The sequence below is a fragment of the Neovison vison genome, chromosome 2, assembly GCF_020171115.1.
Source record: "Neovison vison isolate M4711 chromosome 2, ASM_NN_V1, whole genome shotgun sequence".
Classification (NCBI taxonomy): Eukaryota; Metazoa; Chordata; class Mammalia; order Carnivora; family Mustelidae; genus Neogale; species Neogale vison.
Window position 1 is genome coordinate 186,911,726 of NC_058092.1, and position 15,216 is coordinate 186,926,941.

A 15,216-nucleotide genomic window follows, 5' to 3' on the forward strand; every position below is an offset into this window, starting at 1 on the left:
AAGATTTTTCTGAGACTGAAATGTAATCATGGGGAAGAGAGTGTATACAGTTCAAAAGCAACATTCACCACAGATACATCATAAATGCAGAACAGAGCCTACTTCTGAGGGCTAAGAGAATTTCAGTTCCAAAATTCTGAGATGGAAAAAAGAGAAATTGAAGTTATAATTTTCAAATAGGCCAGAATCCACTAACTGCCTCTGAATTGCTAGTCATCATTTTAAGCTATCTTTTAGTAGGGTAAAAGAGAACTACTCCACCCATCCCAGAGGAGGGGTAAAAAAAAAAATCCAAACCAACACACTCTCTCACACACACACAAACACAGACCAATACATAGAAACTTCACTTGTGGTATTAACGGGAAGTGTTTAGGATATCTAGCCTTAGATTTGTAAAATATTTGTCTTTGAGAAACTGCTCAAAATGTACGCTGTAATATACAATATGATCTTAATTTTGTAAGAGAAAAAGAAAAGTGAGTATGTGCAGGAAAGGGAATATATACTATAAGGAAACAAAATTTGTGGGTATCTTCCAGTGATTGGCTTATGGAACTCTTCCATATCTTTTCTATTTTTAAAAATTTCCTATTATGACTCTTTAAGTCAGGAGGGAAAAAATCACTACAAAACACTGAAAAAAGAGTATTTGAACTAATATCTTAATTTATTAATTCACTCAACCAAGAAATAACCTGTCAGAAGTTTTCAGATGACGATGACCAATCCTTTTAACAACTGGCCTCTTCTAACATACACATATTAATCTGTTCAGAAAAATACTAACTAGTAAAAAGTTTTAAAGATTCATTTTAGACCAAAGGCCACCTGAACTTTTTAGCATTCAACTCTACCCCCAGAGATTCTGATTTAGTAGGTCTGGGGTGGAGATCAAGGAATTTTTCATTTCTAATATGCATCCAAGTAATTCTGATGCACGTGGTCTCTGGATCATACTTAGAGAAACAAGTTCAAAACACTAGTGACCAACTCCTCATAGGATACCGCATTACCTAACATCTGAATATGACAAATATATTTTCAGTCTATTTACTTCAAATCACTATTTTTACATATGAAATGCAATTTTAAAATATTCCTCAAAAAAAATATTCCTCAAAGGAAACTGGTTAATATTTAATATGACAACCTGGTAAATAAGCATTTTTGACTGAGTTTGTTAGGTCAGGTACAATTTTGAAGTTCCTAAAGAGTATACCGCAGAGAAACACAGCCACTGTGTTAGCTAAGAAAAATGAGTTGCCATTTATTTAGTAGATAAATGGAGGATAAAATTTGTCTAACAGATAGACTCTTGACTTAAACAAATAAAAAGTACCCAAGTGGATATTACTCAGTCATAAAAAAGAATGAAAACTCTGCAATCACATGTATGGAGCTAGAGAGTATAATGCTAAGAGAAGTAAGTCAGAGAAAGACAAATACGTATGATTCACTCACAAGTAGAATTTAAGAAACAAAACAGATGAACATAAGGGGAGAAAAAAGAGGCAAAACAAGAAACAGACTCAACCACAGAGGAACAAACTGACGGTTGCAGAACGGGAGATGATGGAGGATGGGTCAGATAGGTGATAGGTATTGAGGAGGGCACTTGTGGTGAGCACCAGGTGTTGTGTGTAGGTGATGAATCACTAAATTCTACACCTGAAACTAATATTGGGCTGTGTGCTAACTGGAATTTAAATAAAGACTTGAAAAAGAAAAAAAAAAGTACCAAAGTTATATGAAAATTATGTTTCAGAATTATATATATTCATTACACATATAAGGCAACATAGTCCTGTATCAGAATTATATACATATTTATCTTGTCATATAGCTTGACACTTATATATAATGATTATCATATGCAACTTATATAGAAGTTTAGGCCAAATTAACATACCTAGTTCAAGAAGCTTCTTTGTGAGCAAAAGTGCCTTATCTAGGTCTCCCTGCTGGTATACCGCATAGCTCAAATAATCTAGAACAGAGACTTTATCAATGGTAGAAACCTCGCCTTCATCCAGCTGCCTCAGTGCTTGTTCCATCCACAGTTCTGTATGGTAATAATCAGCTTCTGTATAGGCCACTTTGCCCAACTCAAAACAGTCTTCAACTGTTAGAAAAGATTTGTGTTTTACTCCTAAGGAAAGAAAATAAAGAGAACTTTAAAAATATGTATTTAGGACTATACAGCTTTCAAAGTGCTATCTCACTTTCATTTGTGACAAGCTTCTGAGGTAGGAAAAACAAGAATCATCCTAAATTTATGAACAAAGGAACAATCTACAAGGTAATGAAACATGGTAAGAATCACACTAATAGGGGTCGTGGACCTAGAAAACCCAAGACTTCAGTTATCAGCCATCATGCCAAAATAAAACATCAACTAAGTTGAAGCATGCCATTTTCTAGCACAGCAGGAATCACCATAGGACAAATACCTTACCCCTAGCCAATAATCTGGACAAAAAAATGAATGAACAAGAATAAAGATGGACCTGTAAATTGGCTCTTTCTCTTTTCCCTTCCCTCCAACAGCATTAATAATATGTAATTTACATATCATAAAGTTCACTCATTCAAATAACACAACAGTTTTTAGTATATTCAGAGTAGTGCAACCAACATCGCAATCTAATTTTAGACCAGGGAGATAGGAGTGGGAGAAAAAAAAACAAAACAGAACTTCCTGAAGTGATAAATAGAATCAATGAAATAAAATTTACTGGCCAGGTTAAATTACAAGTTAGACAAAACAAAAGAGGGAATAATAAAGAGGGAGCTGAATAAATTACCTTGGGACACACGACCCAGGAGGTAGCAGAGGAGAGATAAAAATGAAAGTGCTGGGCGCCTGGGTGGCTCAGTTGGTTAAGCAACTGCCTTCGGCACAGGTCATGATCCTGGAGTCCCAGGATCGAGTCCTGCATTGGGCTCCCAGCTCCATAGGGAGTCCACTTCTCCCTCTGACCTTCTCTCTTCTCATGCTCTTTCACTCTCTCTCTCTCAAATAAATAAAATCTTAAAAAAAGGAAGAAAGAAAGAAAGTGCTAGGGGCGCCTGGGTGGCTCAGGGGGTTAAAGCCTCTGCTTTTGGTTTGATCCTGGAGTTCTGGGATCGAGCCCCGCATCGGCTCTCTGTTCAGCGGGGAGCCTGCTTCCTCCTCTCTCTCTGCCTGCCTCTCTGCCTACTTGTGATCTCTGTCAAATAAATAAATAAAATCTTAAAAAAAAAAACAATTAAAGTGCTAGTTAAAAGCAAGAAAAATAAGATCTAGTATGTCTAGTTGGAGTCCCATCAGATGACAATAGAGAGAATATAGGAGAGGCACTAAAGAAATAATAGTGAAAGTAGACAATTTTCCAGAATTAAAGCACATAAAACTTGAGAGTCAGGAAGCACAAAGAATCCAAAGCCAACATATATATGTAATATATATATATGTAAAGTCTTCTTAAGGATGTGTTTCAAAGATGAGGAAAACATCTTTTTAAAGATATATTTATTTGAGAGAGAGAGTGTGTTAAGGGACAGGGGGAGAGACAATCTTAGACTCCACATTGAGCACAGAGCCCTATGTGGGGCTGGATCTCAGGACCAAGAGTCAGACACACCACCAACCGCGACACCAAAGCACACCTAAAAGATGAGGAAAATCATTCTACAAGGAAAGTCTGAGGTACAAGAAAGAATGATAAAGAAATTGGTATACAGGGGCGCCTGGGTGGCTCACTGGGTTGAGTCTCTGCCTTCGGATCAGGTCATGATGTCAGGGTCCTGGGATCAAGCCCCTCATCAGGCTCTCTGCTCAGAAGGGAGGCTGCTTCCCCCTCTCTCTGTCTGCCTACTTGTGATCTGTCCAATGAATAAATAAAATCTTAAAAAAAGAAAAGAAAAAAAGAAGAAATTGATATACATATTAGCCAATCTAAACAAAAGTGAACTGGGATGCCTAGATGGCTCAGTCACCTGAGCATCTGACTCTTGATTTGGGCTCAGGTCATGATCTCAGGGTACTGGGATCCAGTCTTGTGTTGGGCTTCACACTCAGTGGGGAGTCTGCTTGGGGATTCTCTCTCTCCCTATCCCCTGCTCTCATGTGTGTACTCTCTCTCTAAAATGAAAATAAATCATTTAGAAAAATAAAGTGAACTATCAGGTTGGCAGAAATCTCAGTCTGACAACATTGGCAACATTTTTTTGGTTACACTGCAAGGAAATAGGCACTCTTACATATTATTGGTAGAAATGCAAAATGAGGGGCGCCTGGGTGGCTCAGTCGTTGAGCATCTGCCTTCGGCTCATGGCACGATCCCAGGGTCCCGGGATCTTGCCCCGATTTGGGCTCCCTGCTCGGCAGGAGGCCTGCTTCTCCCTCTCTCACTATCTGCTTATGTTCCCACTCTCACTGTGTCTCTCTCTGTCAAATAAATAAATAAAATCTTGAAAAAAAAATGCAAAATGATACAACCATTATGGAGGGAAACTGGGACACTATTAGCAAAATTACCTATGCATTTATTCTTTGACTCAGTGGCATCACTTCTAGAAAAAATATTCCAAAGAGCACTTAGCAAAGGGGCGCCTGGGTGGCTCAGTGGGTTAAAGCCTCTGCCTTCAGCTCAGGTCATGATCACAGGGTCCTGGGATCAAGTCCCGCATAGGCTCTCTGCTCAGCAGGGAGCCTGCTTCCTGCTCTCTCTCTGGCCTGCCTTTCTGCCTATTTGTGATCTCTGTCAAATAAATAAATAAATCTTTAAAAAAAAAAGATCACTTAGCAAAAAATAAAAATATATGTACAAGGATACTGGCAGCATTATTTTTATAATAGCCAAAGACAAGAAACAAACCAAATGATCATCCTATAGGCCTGATTTTATAAACTATAGTACCTCCGCAAAAATAGATTAAAATATAGACATAAAGAGAAATGAAGATTTCTATATATGATATGAATTGATATCTAGGGTATATCAATAAATTAAAACACCATGGTATACAAAGTATTTTACCATGCTTTGTGTTTATGTTGAGAAGGAACAGAAATATGTACACATTTGCTTTTATTTTCAAAAATAAACAGTGGAAAGAGAAAAACTATTAAAATGGTAGTTACATATAGGAAAAACCTATATGTAACCACAGGTTACATATAGTTACCCCCCAACACCACTTAGTCTCTCTCTTGCAAATAAATAAAGGAATCTTTTTTAGTTTTCTTTTTTTTTTTAAGGGGGGTTAAAGAGGAGGGGAAAGAGGAAGTGGGGAAAGGATTTTTTTTTAAGATTTTATTTATTTGACAGAGATCACAAATAGGCAGACAGGCAGGCAGAGAGAGAGAAAGGGAAGCAGGCTCCCTGTTGAGCAGAGAGCCAAATGTGGGGCTCGATCCCAGAACCTTGGGATCATGACCTGAGCCAAAGGCAGAGGCTTTAACTCACTGAGCCACCCATGTGCCCCTGTTCCAACTTTTGACACCAATGGTCAAACAGTAACTGTTAGACTCATGGTGGTTTAACCTTAAGGTCAAAGTATCTTGTCTCCTACCCCAATTTCTTTGCCTTAAATAAATGGAGAGATATAATGTGTTCATGGATTAGAAAAAGTCTATATTGTTAAAATGACAATGCTGCCCAAATTCTTTGCAAGATTCAACCCAACCCCAATCAAAATTCCTATAGGCACTTTTTTTTTGGAAACTGACAAACTGATTCTGAGATTTATATGGAAATTCAAAGAATCTAGAATAGCCAAAGCAATTTTACCAAAGAACATAGCTGGAGGACTTATTCTGCTTGATTTCAATACTTACTATAGAGCTATAGTTCAGGGGCACCTGGGTGGCTCAGTGTTTGAGCGTCTGCCTTTGGCTCAGGTCATCATCCCAGGGTCCTGGGACTGGGCTCTACATTGGGCTCCCTGTTCATCAGGGAGTCTACTTCTCTCTCTCTCTCTCTGGCCCTCCCCCCAACTCGGGCTTGCTTTTGCTCTCTCAAACAATTAAGTAAAATCTTTAAAGAAAAAAAAAAAAACCCACAAGCTATAGTTCAGACTGTTTGGTATTAATTACAGGTAGATATATAAATCAATGGAATAGAATCAAGTCAAGAGATACACCAAGTGATTTTGGACAGATGCCAAGGCAATTCAATGGACAAAGTCTTTTCAATGTTGTTCAAGAAATTAAGTATTCATATTAAAAAAAAATCAATCTTTACTGCCTAGAACATACAAAGCAACTCAAAATGTATCCTATAGCTTAACATGAAATCTCAAACTACGAAACTTCTAGATAAAAAAACACAAGAAGAATATGTCAGACCTCAGGGGAAAAAAAGATTTCTTAGATTTGATACCAAAGCACTATGCATAAGTGAAAAAAATATTGGGGCTCCTGAGTGGCTCAGTTGGTTAAGTATCTGACTTTTGATTTCAGCTCAAGTCATGATCTCAGGGTTGTGAGATCAAGTCCCATGTTGGGGCTCTGCAGTGAGTGTGAAGCCTACTTGGATTCTCTCTCTCCCTCTCCCGTCCCTCCCCCACCTCTAAAAAATAAAATATTGATAATTAAATAATCAAAATTTAAAACTGCTCTCTTAAAAGGCACTAATATGAAATAAAAAGACAAGAGACTGGTTAAAAATATTCACAACACATTTATCTGATAAAAAACTTAATCCAAAAATATATAGAAAACTCTTAGACTCTTCACTGAAGAATAGATATGACTAGCCAATAAACACAGGGAAAGATGTTCATTGTTAGTCATCAGTTATAACATACATATAACAATGTAAATTAAACAATGAGATACCACTATACACCCATTATATGGCTAAGATTAAAATGACTGAATACACCAAGTGTTTGAAATATGTAGAAGAAATCATACTGATGAAAGGAATGTAAAATGGTACAAAAAATTAGGGAGTTTCTTAAAAGCTAAATATATGCCTGCCATACAACCCAGCCATTTCACTCCTAGGTATTTTGCTTCCAAAAGAAACAAACAAAAACAATAATAAAAAGAGAACAATCCCTAAAAACTGAAGAAAAAGTACTGAAATGAATAAACCCAGCTATACAACACTGAGGGCGTAACTACAGAAAGAAATGAACTACTTCAGGTGTTTTTCAAACAATATTTTAACTGATCACATCCAGTCTAACCTATATTCCAAGGATAAAAAGTACAAAGAAATAAACTGCACTCAAAATCTTAATGTTACGGGGCTGCCTGGGTGGCTCAATGGGTTAAGCCTCTGCCTTTGACTCAGGTCATGATCTCGGGGTCCTGGGATCAAGCCCCACATCAGGCTCTCTGCTCAGCAGGCAGTCTGCTTCCCCTTCTGTCTCCCCCTGCCTCTCTGCTTACTTGTTCTCTCTCTCTCTCTAATAAATAAATAAAATTTAAAAAGAATAACTATGGAGAAACAGAAGTATTTTTAAAAAATCTTAATGTTACTAACAATATAAGTACGGTTATTCTGAAATTATTTTAGGTCTATTATAGGATAATACAAAAAACTAATTATGTTTAATGTCACTGGAACCAGGAGTTCTGACACAAAAGAGATGTAAGTATAAACCCTATAATCTTACATTTGAATTGGAAATTAACATGAACTCACATATTTCCTATCTCTGTCCACTGAAGACTTAGAATCAATGACAAATAGCAACAGATATCCCTAGAACCTAGCTACACTCCACTCCCTGTATCATTCCCAATTAAAAAGAATCAAGGTTCACTACAACAAGGCCTGATTCTTCCTGCTTTGGGGTAGAAATTTATAAGATAAGCTTGGAAAAAACTGCCAAAAATTAAATTTCCTTAATAGCAAAAAATAACAGGATCATTTCAAAAGGACAAATTAGTCCATCTAAAGAGGACCACCCCCCCATCACTTCTCAGCCTTTTGGCTAAGATCAAGTGTAAAGAGGATCCCCCTGGCCTCAAATAGGATAACTGGGCATCAAATGAATAATAATAATGGACTGAAATATAAAAATATATAAAAATCCATGAGTTTGTAATGATACTTCAGATAAAAATCGCTGGTCACTACTATAAGTTATTATGACATTAACTCACTCTGAAAATTGACACAAGAATAACAATCAAGGATTTATCTTGCCCTTCACATACAAACTCTGGTTCAGGATAAAAAAATGGTTCCTGAAAAAAAGTTCTTACTGATAGAATTCCAGCCAATAAAAGTAGAAGGAATGATGGGATAAGAAAATCACCATTTTTCAACCCCTAATAGTTCTAGGCAAGGATCATCAAAGTCTGCAAAAACAATTACAAGAAAACTCATGGAAAACTTCATATGGACTAATCAGTCTCCCACCACCAAAGCTACTCATCAGTCACACAAAAAGAGTGATGAGATGTTGGGTGGCTAGTCATGCAAGTCAACAGAAAGTCCAGAGCGCCACCTATGGAGTTAATTTAAAAACTTGCATCTAACTGAGACAAGCTCTGACCAGTTCATAGGAAATACAGGAGTTAGAGTAACAAATTAACACAAAAGAAAAAAATCGGGCAATTCCAACATGTACATTCCACAAAACACATAACCAGGTTTTTCCAACTACATCGGTGGAATGGGAGTGGGGGAAATAGATTTAAGAGATAAAACCAAGGGGCTCAGGGCACCTGGGTGGCTCAGTGGGTTGGGCCTCTGCCTTTGGCTCGGGTCGTGATCTCAGGGTCCTGGAATCAAGCCCCATCTCGGGATCTCTGCTCAGTGGGGAGCCTGCTTCCCTCTCTCTCTCTGCCTGCCTCTCTGCCTACTTGTGATTTCTCTCTGTCAAATAAATAAATAAAATCTTAAAAAGAAAAGAAAAACAAAAAAAACAAGGGGCACTTAAACCCTGACTTCTTATACCCTAAGGAAACATTTGCATTACATTAGCCAAAGAATACATAAACAAGGATGTTTACCGAAATCTTGTTTGACACAGCAAAAAAACTGGAGATAACCAAAATGTCCATCCATGCACGAATGAATAAATCAATTCTGTCATATAATACCATACAGCAGTTAGATGAGTTTACTCAAAAAAAACTTAGTGAAAAAGGTTGCAGGAAGATACACAGATTATTTAAAATTTTAAAACACAACAATGTTTGTAGTAAAGAATAAAGAGACAAATGAATACAACCAAATTCAGAACAGTCATTACCTCGAGAAAGATTTTATTTATTTACTTGAGAGAGACAGACAGACAGAGAGAGAACAGGAAAGGACAGGCAAAGGGAGAAGCTGACTCCACTGCACAGGGAGCCCAATGCAGGGCTTGATCGCAGGACCATGGGATCACGTCCTCAGCCAAAGGCAGACATTTTAACTGACTGAGCTGCCCAGTCATCTCCACTAAAACAATTCTAAGAATAAAATACTTAGGAATTAACCAAGGAGGTTAAAGACTTATACAATGAACACCACAAAACATTGCTGAAATAAGAGAAGACATAAATAAGTAGAAACACATCCCATGTTCATGGACTGAAAAACCTGATACTATTAAAATGGCAATACTATCCAAACTGATCTACAGATTAAATACAATCCCTATCAAAATCCCAATGACAGGGCGCCTGGGTGGCTCAGTGGGTTAAGCCGCTGCCTTCGGCTCAGGTCATGATCTCAGGGTCCTGGGATCGAGGCCCGCATCGGGCTCTCTGCTCAGCAGGGAGCCTGCTTCCTCCTCTCTCTGCCTGCCTCTCTGCCTACTTGTGATCTCGCTCTGTCAAATAAATAAATAAAATCTTTAAAAAAAAAAAAAATCCCAATGACATTCTTTGCAGAAATAGAAAAACCCATCCTGAAATTCATATGTAATTTCAAGAGACAGTCAAAACAATCTTGAAAAAGAGTAAAACTGGAGAACTCAAACTTCTAGATTTCAAAACTTACTACAAAGCTACAGTCTTCAGGGGTGCCTGAGTGGGTCAGCTGATTAAGTATCTGCCTCCCTCTGCCTTTGGCTCAGGTCATGCTCTCAGTGTCTTGGAATCAAGCCCTGCTTCTGGCTCAGAAGAGTCAGCCTCTCCCCCTCCCTCTGCCCCTCCTCACCCCTGTTCATGCCCTATTAAATAAATAAAATCTTTAAAAAAAAAAAAAAAAGCTACAGTCATCAGAACAGTGTGGTATTTTTTTTTAAGATTTTATTTATTTATTTGAGAAAGAGACAATGAGAGAGAGCATGAGCAAGGAGAAGGTCAGAGGGAGAAGCAGACTCCCCGTGGAGCTGGGAGCCCGATGCGGGACTCGATCTGGGAACTCCGGGATCATGACCTGAGCCGAAGGCAGCTGTCCAACCAACTGAGCCATCCAGGCGTCCCAGAACAGTGTGGTATTAATAAGGCATAAAGATCAATGGAATAGAACAGAGGGCCCAGATTATAATAAACCCTCACATATATGATCATATACTTTTTGACAAGAGTGCCAAGACCAATCAATGGGGAGAGGACAGTCTTTTCAACAAATGGTGCTGGAAAAACTGGATATCCATCTGCAAAAGAAATGAAGTTGGAGCCTTACACTAACACATGTTAAAATTATCTCAAAATGGATAAAAGACCTAAATGTAAGACCTAAAACTCTTAAGAAGAAAACATAGGAGAAAAGCTTCATGACATTAGATGAGGCAACAATTTCTTGTATATGATCCTAAAGGCAAATGGAACCAAAGAAAAAATAAAGTGGACCTCATGAAAAATTTAAAACTTCACGCATCAAAAGACATTATCAGGGACGCCTGGGTGGCTCAGTTGGTTAAGCAGCTGCCTTCAGCTCAGGTCATGATCCCAGCGTCCTGGGATAGAGTCCCACATCGGGCTCCTTGCTCGGCAGGGAGCCTGCTTCTCCTTCTGCCTCTGCCTGCCATTCTGTCTGCCTGTGCTCGCTCTCTCCCCCTCTCTCTCTCTGATAAATAAATAAAATCTTTAAAAAAAAAAAAAAAAGACATTATCAACAGAGTAAAAAGAGAACCCACAGAATAGGAGAAAATGTTTCCAAATCATGTGTCTCATAAGGGATTAATATCCAGCATATGTAAACAACTCCTAAACCAACTACAACAAAAAAACTAATTAAGAAGTGGGCAAAAGGGCGCCTGAGTGGCTCAGTTGGTTAAGCGACTGCCTTCGGCTTAGGTCATGATCCTGAAGTCCCAGGATCGAGTCCCACATTGGGCTCCCTGCTTGCAAGAAGTCTGCTTCTCCCCCTGACTTTCCTCTTCTTGTGCTCTCTCGTGCTCTCTCTCTCTCTCTCTCCCCCTCGTTCTCTCCCTCTCAAATAAATAAAATCTTCAAAAAAAAAAACAAAAAAAAGTGGGCAAAAGACTTCAATAAACCTCTCTCCAAGAAAGAAATACAGATGGCTGCAAAGCACATGAAAAGACGCTCAACATCACTGATAGGGAAATGTAAAACTACAATGAGATATCACCTCACACCCATAAGGATGGTTACCATCAAAGAAAAAGACAATAACAAGTGTTGAAGAGTAGGGGGAGAATTTGGAACCCTTGTGCACTGTTGGCGGGAATGTAAAATAATGTATCTACTGCAGAAAATAGTAAGGCACTTCCTCAAAAAACTAAAAATAGAATTACCATAGGATCCAGCAATTACACTTCTTTTTTTTTTTTTTTTTTTTTTAAAGATTTTATTTATTTATTTGAGAGAGAGAGACAGTGAGAGAGAGCACGAGCGAGGAGAAGGTCAGAGAGCGAAGCAGACTCCCCATGGAGCTGGGAGCCCGATGCGGGACCCGATCCCGGGACTCCAGGATCACACCCTGAGCCGAAGGCAGGCGTCCAACCAACTGAGCCACCCAGGCGTCCCAGCAATTACACTTCTATGTATCTACCCAAAGAATGGGAGGCAGGGTTTTGACAGGCTATCTGCACACGCATGTTAATAGCAGCACTATTTGCACTAGCTAACACATGGAAGCAACTCAAGTGTCCTGCTGATGGACGAAAGAATAAGCAAAATATGGTATATATACATATATATATATACACACACACGACGTATTACTATTCAGCCTTAAAAAATAAGGAAATTCTGACATTTGCTACAATGTCAATGACCCTTGAGAGCATTATGCTAAGTGAAATAAGTCCATCACAAAAAGACAATTACTGTATGATTCCATTTATATGAGATACTTAGAACAGTCAAAATTATAGAAACAAAGCAAAATGATGGGGCTAGGGAAAACGGGATGGGGAGTTATTGTTTAATGGGTACAGTTTTAGTTTTACAAGATGGAAAGAGCTCTGGGGATGGATGCTGGTGATGGGTGCACAACAGTGTGGATGTACGTGACGCCACTAAACCACACATTTAAAAGTGATTAAGAAAAAAATGATTAAGATGACAAATTTTGTTATATACTTTTTGTACAATTAAAGATTTTTAAAGCAGATTATCATGAAACCAGCTGTAACCTAAATAAAAGGTTTTGTCAAAAATGGGTCATAAAGCAGGATGTTCATTATAGAACACTTTAAAAAGGGATGCCTGGGTGGCTCAGCTAAGTGCCTTCAGCTCTGGTCATGATCCCAGAGTCCTGCGATCAAGTCCCACGTTGGGTTCCTTGCTCAGCAGGAAACCTGCTTCTCCCTCTGCCTGCCACTTCCCCTGCTTGTGCACTCTCTCTGACAAAACAAAAAAAAACAAAACAAAAAACAACAAAAACAAAACAAAAAAAATCACTTTAAAAATCTGTGTACAAAAAAAAAAAAAAAAATCTGTGTACACCCGGTATGTCTTGGTTTTTAAATTACTAAACATATACTCTTTATCAATTCCTTTATAACTTTACACACAAACATTTGATGTTCTAAAGAAAAACATGAGGAAAACTGATTGTTTTTTTCCAGGCAAAATAATGCCTAAAGTTAAGTTCCTATAATATTAAGCTTTCACAGTAACAAGCTATAAACTTACCCACAACTATTAAGTCCTAGGGAAAGAGAGTCTTTGTCTGCAAAGACTGTGAAATAAATTAATGTTAAAAGTCTTAAAATGCAAAAGTTTTCTTCTGGATTAACATTCTAATGGAATGAATAGAACAACCAGGTAATAAATGTTATATATGCTAGAAGAATTCTTACCTGGGAGATTACCCTTTGAGATGGTGTCTGTATCCAAATTGTAGGTATCCTGGAGACGCAACAGAGCTTTAGCTGCCCCAACCTGATCTTCATCATTAGGGAAGTATTGTCTCTGAATGGTTAGGTTAGAGATAAAGCCTTGAAATTAAAAAAAAAAAAAAGAAAAGAAAAAGAAAGACTCTAGAATAGACTTCCAATTTGCAATATTCAGTGCTCACAAGGATTTTTCAAAATTAATTTTATTATAATTTTCTACTATGCCATTAAAGTTCCACATGCTCAACAAGAAAAAACTAAATACATTAAGACCTGAAATACCTCTAACTTATTCCATCTTCCCAAATCCTAATGTCACTTAAGTAGTCTGAAGTCATTGCATAAATCATATCATATTAGGTAAAAATCAACAAAACTGAATCTTTAGTTACACAAAAGAACCTCCACTAAGCTTGAAAAATGGATTTGAAAATGACATCCATTGGCAACCAATTATACTTTAGGATAACAGATGGTAAATAAAATGTATGCATTTTTAAAAAGTTCTATTTTCTTCTTCCATGTGTCACTCATTATATAAATATGTAAATATACAAAGTTTGGTGTAATCCTTTGAGGCAGGAGAGAGATTAATTACATGTTTAAGATTATAAAGTGGCTCATTTATTAAAATATATTTAGATCTGTTAAATTACTGAATATAGTGATCAACCAAGATTTGCTTTAATTTTAATCTAATTTTAATTTTTTTTAAAGATTTTATTTATTTATTTGACAGAGAGATCACAAGTAGGCAGAGAGGCAGGCAGAGAGAGACGAAGAAGCAGACTCCCTGCGGAGCAAAGAGCTCCATGTGAGGCTCGATCCCAAGACCCTGGGATCATGACCTGAGCTGAAGGCAGAGGCTTAACCCACTGAGCCACCCAGGCGCCCCTAATTTTAATTTTAAAAGGTTTTATATAAAATATAGCAAAAACCAAACTAACAAAATAATTATGATAATTACCCTAAGGAGAATGGATGCTACTCCTTAAGGAACCAAAAAAACAAAAACAAATAATTTAAAATTCTAATAATAATGTCATCATTTGCAAATAAAAGTTAGGTATGAAACTTCCCTCCTCTCACACTTACTTATAGGCAACTGTGTATTTTGATCAGCAAAAATTTTTTTGTGTGTATTTGATCAGCCAGGCATTTTTATGTTAATGAAAATGTACAAATGAACAACTAGCTAGGAGAGGGCTAAAGTTCGTATCAAGCATATTTTTTAGTTTTAAGACCAATCCTTTAAGTCACAATGTCCACATGGAATTTTACAACAAGTTTTACAGATTTTTTTATGACTCAAAATAAATCTTAAAAGTTGCTTAAATCCCCTCCCTAAAAAAGAGGAAAAATATATGTATTATAACACTATGGAATGACTACCACAGATTAGAACATCAAAGTCTCAAGGTTTACCTTATAAAAGAACTTAGATCATAAAGATCAAAAAATTGAGAATTTTTTTTTTTAAAGATTTTATTTATTTATTTGAGAGAGAGAGACAGTGAGAGAGAGCACGAGCGAGGAGAAGGTCAGAGAGCGAAGCAGACTCCCCATGGAGCTGGGAGCCTGATGCGGGACTCGATCCAGGGACTCCAGGATCACGCCCTGAGCCGAAGGCAGTCGTCCAACCAACTGAGCCACCCAGGCGTCCCAAAAAATTGAGAATTTTTAAAAAATTAAGTTAATAAATAAATGTGTAGGGGTGCCTGGGTGGCTCAGTGGGTTAAAGCCTCTTGCCTTCAGCTCGGATCATGATCCCATGGTCCTGGGATCGAGCCCCAAATCCGGCTCTCTGCTCCACAGGGAGCCAGCTTCCTCCTCTCTTTCTCTGCCTGCCTCTCTGCCTGCTTGTCATCTCTGTCTGTCAAATAAATAAATAAAATCTTAAATAAATAAATAAATGTGTATATGTGTGTGCACACACACATACAGGACTTTAAAAATGTTGTCATGGTGCTACATAAGAGAGCAAATAATCACTGGTATTTCCTTCTTACAATGTAGTTTTCACAA

General features: G+C 37.7%; 1 protein-coding gene across 2 annotated transcripts in view; it reads right to left on the reverse strand.

Moving 5' to 3' along the window:
- Window positions 1–15,216, reverse strand: part of P4HA1 (prolyl 4-hydroxylase subunit alpha 1) — a 78,266-nt gene that overhangs the window by 44,100 nt on the left and 18,950 nt on the right. For both annotated transcript variants that reach the window (XM_044239761.1, XM_044239762.1), the window contains exons 5-6: window positions 13,156–13,293; window positions 1,913–2,152 (exon numbers count right to left, since the gene is read on the reverse strand). In XM_044239761.1, the coding sequence (XP_044095696.1) occupies window positions 1,913–2,152; window positions 13,156–13,293 (378 nt within the window). The remainder of the gene's footprint in view (window positions 1–1,912; window positions 2,153–13,155; window positions 13,294–15,216) is intronic.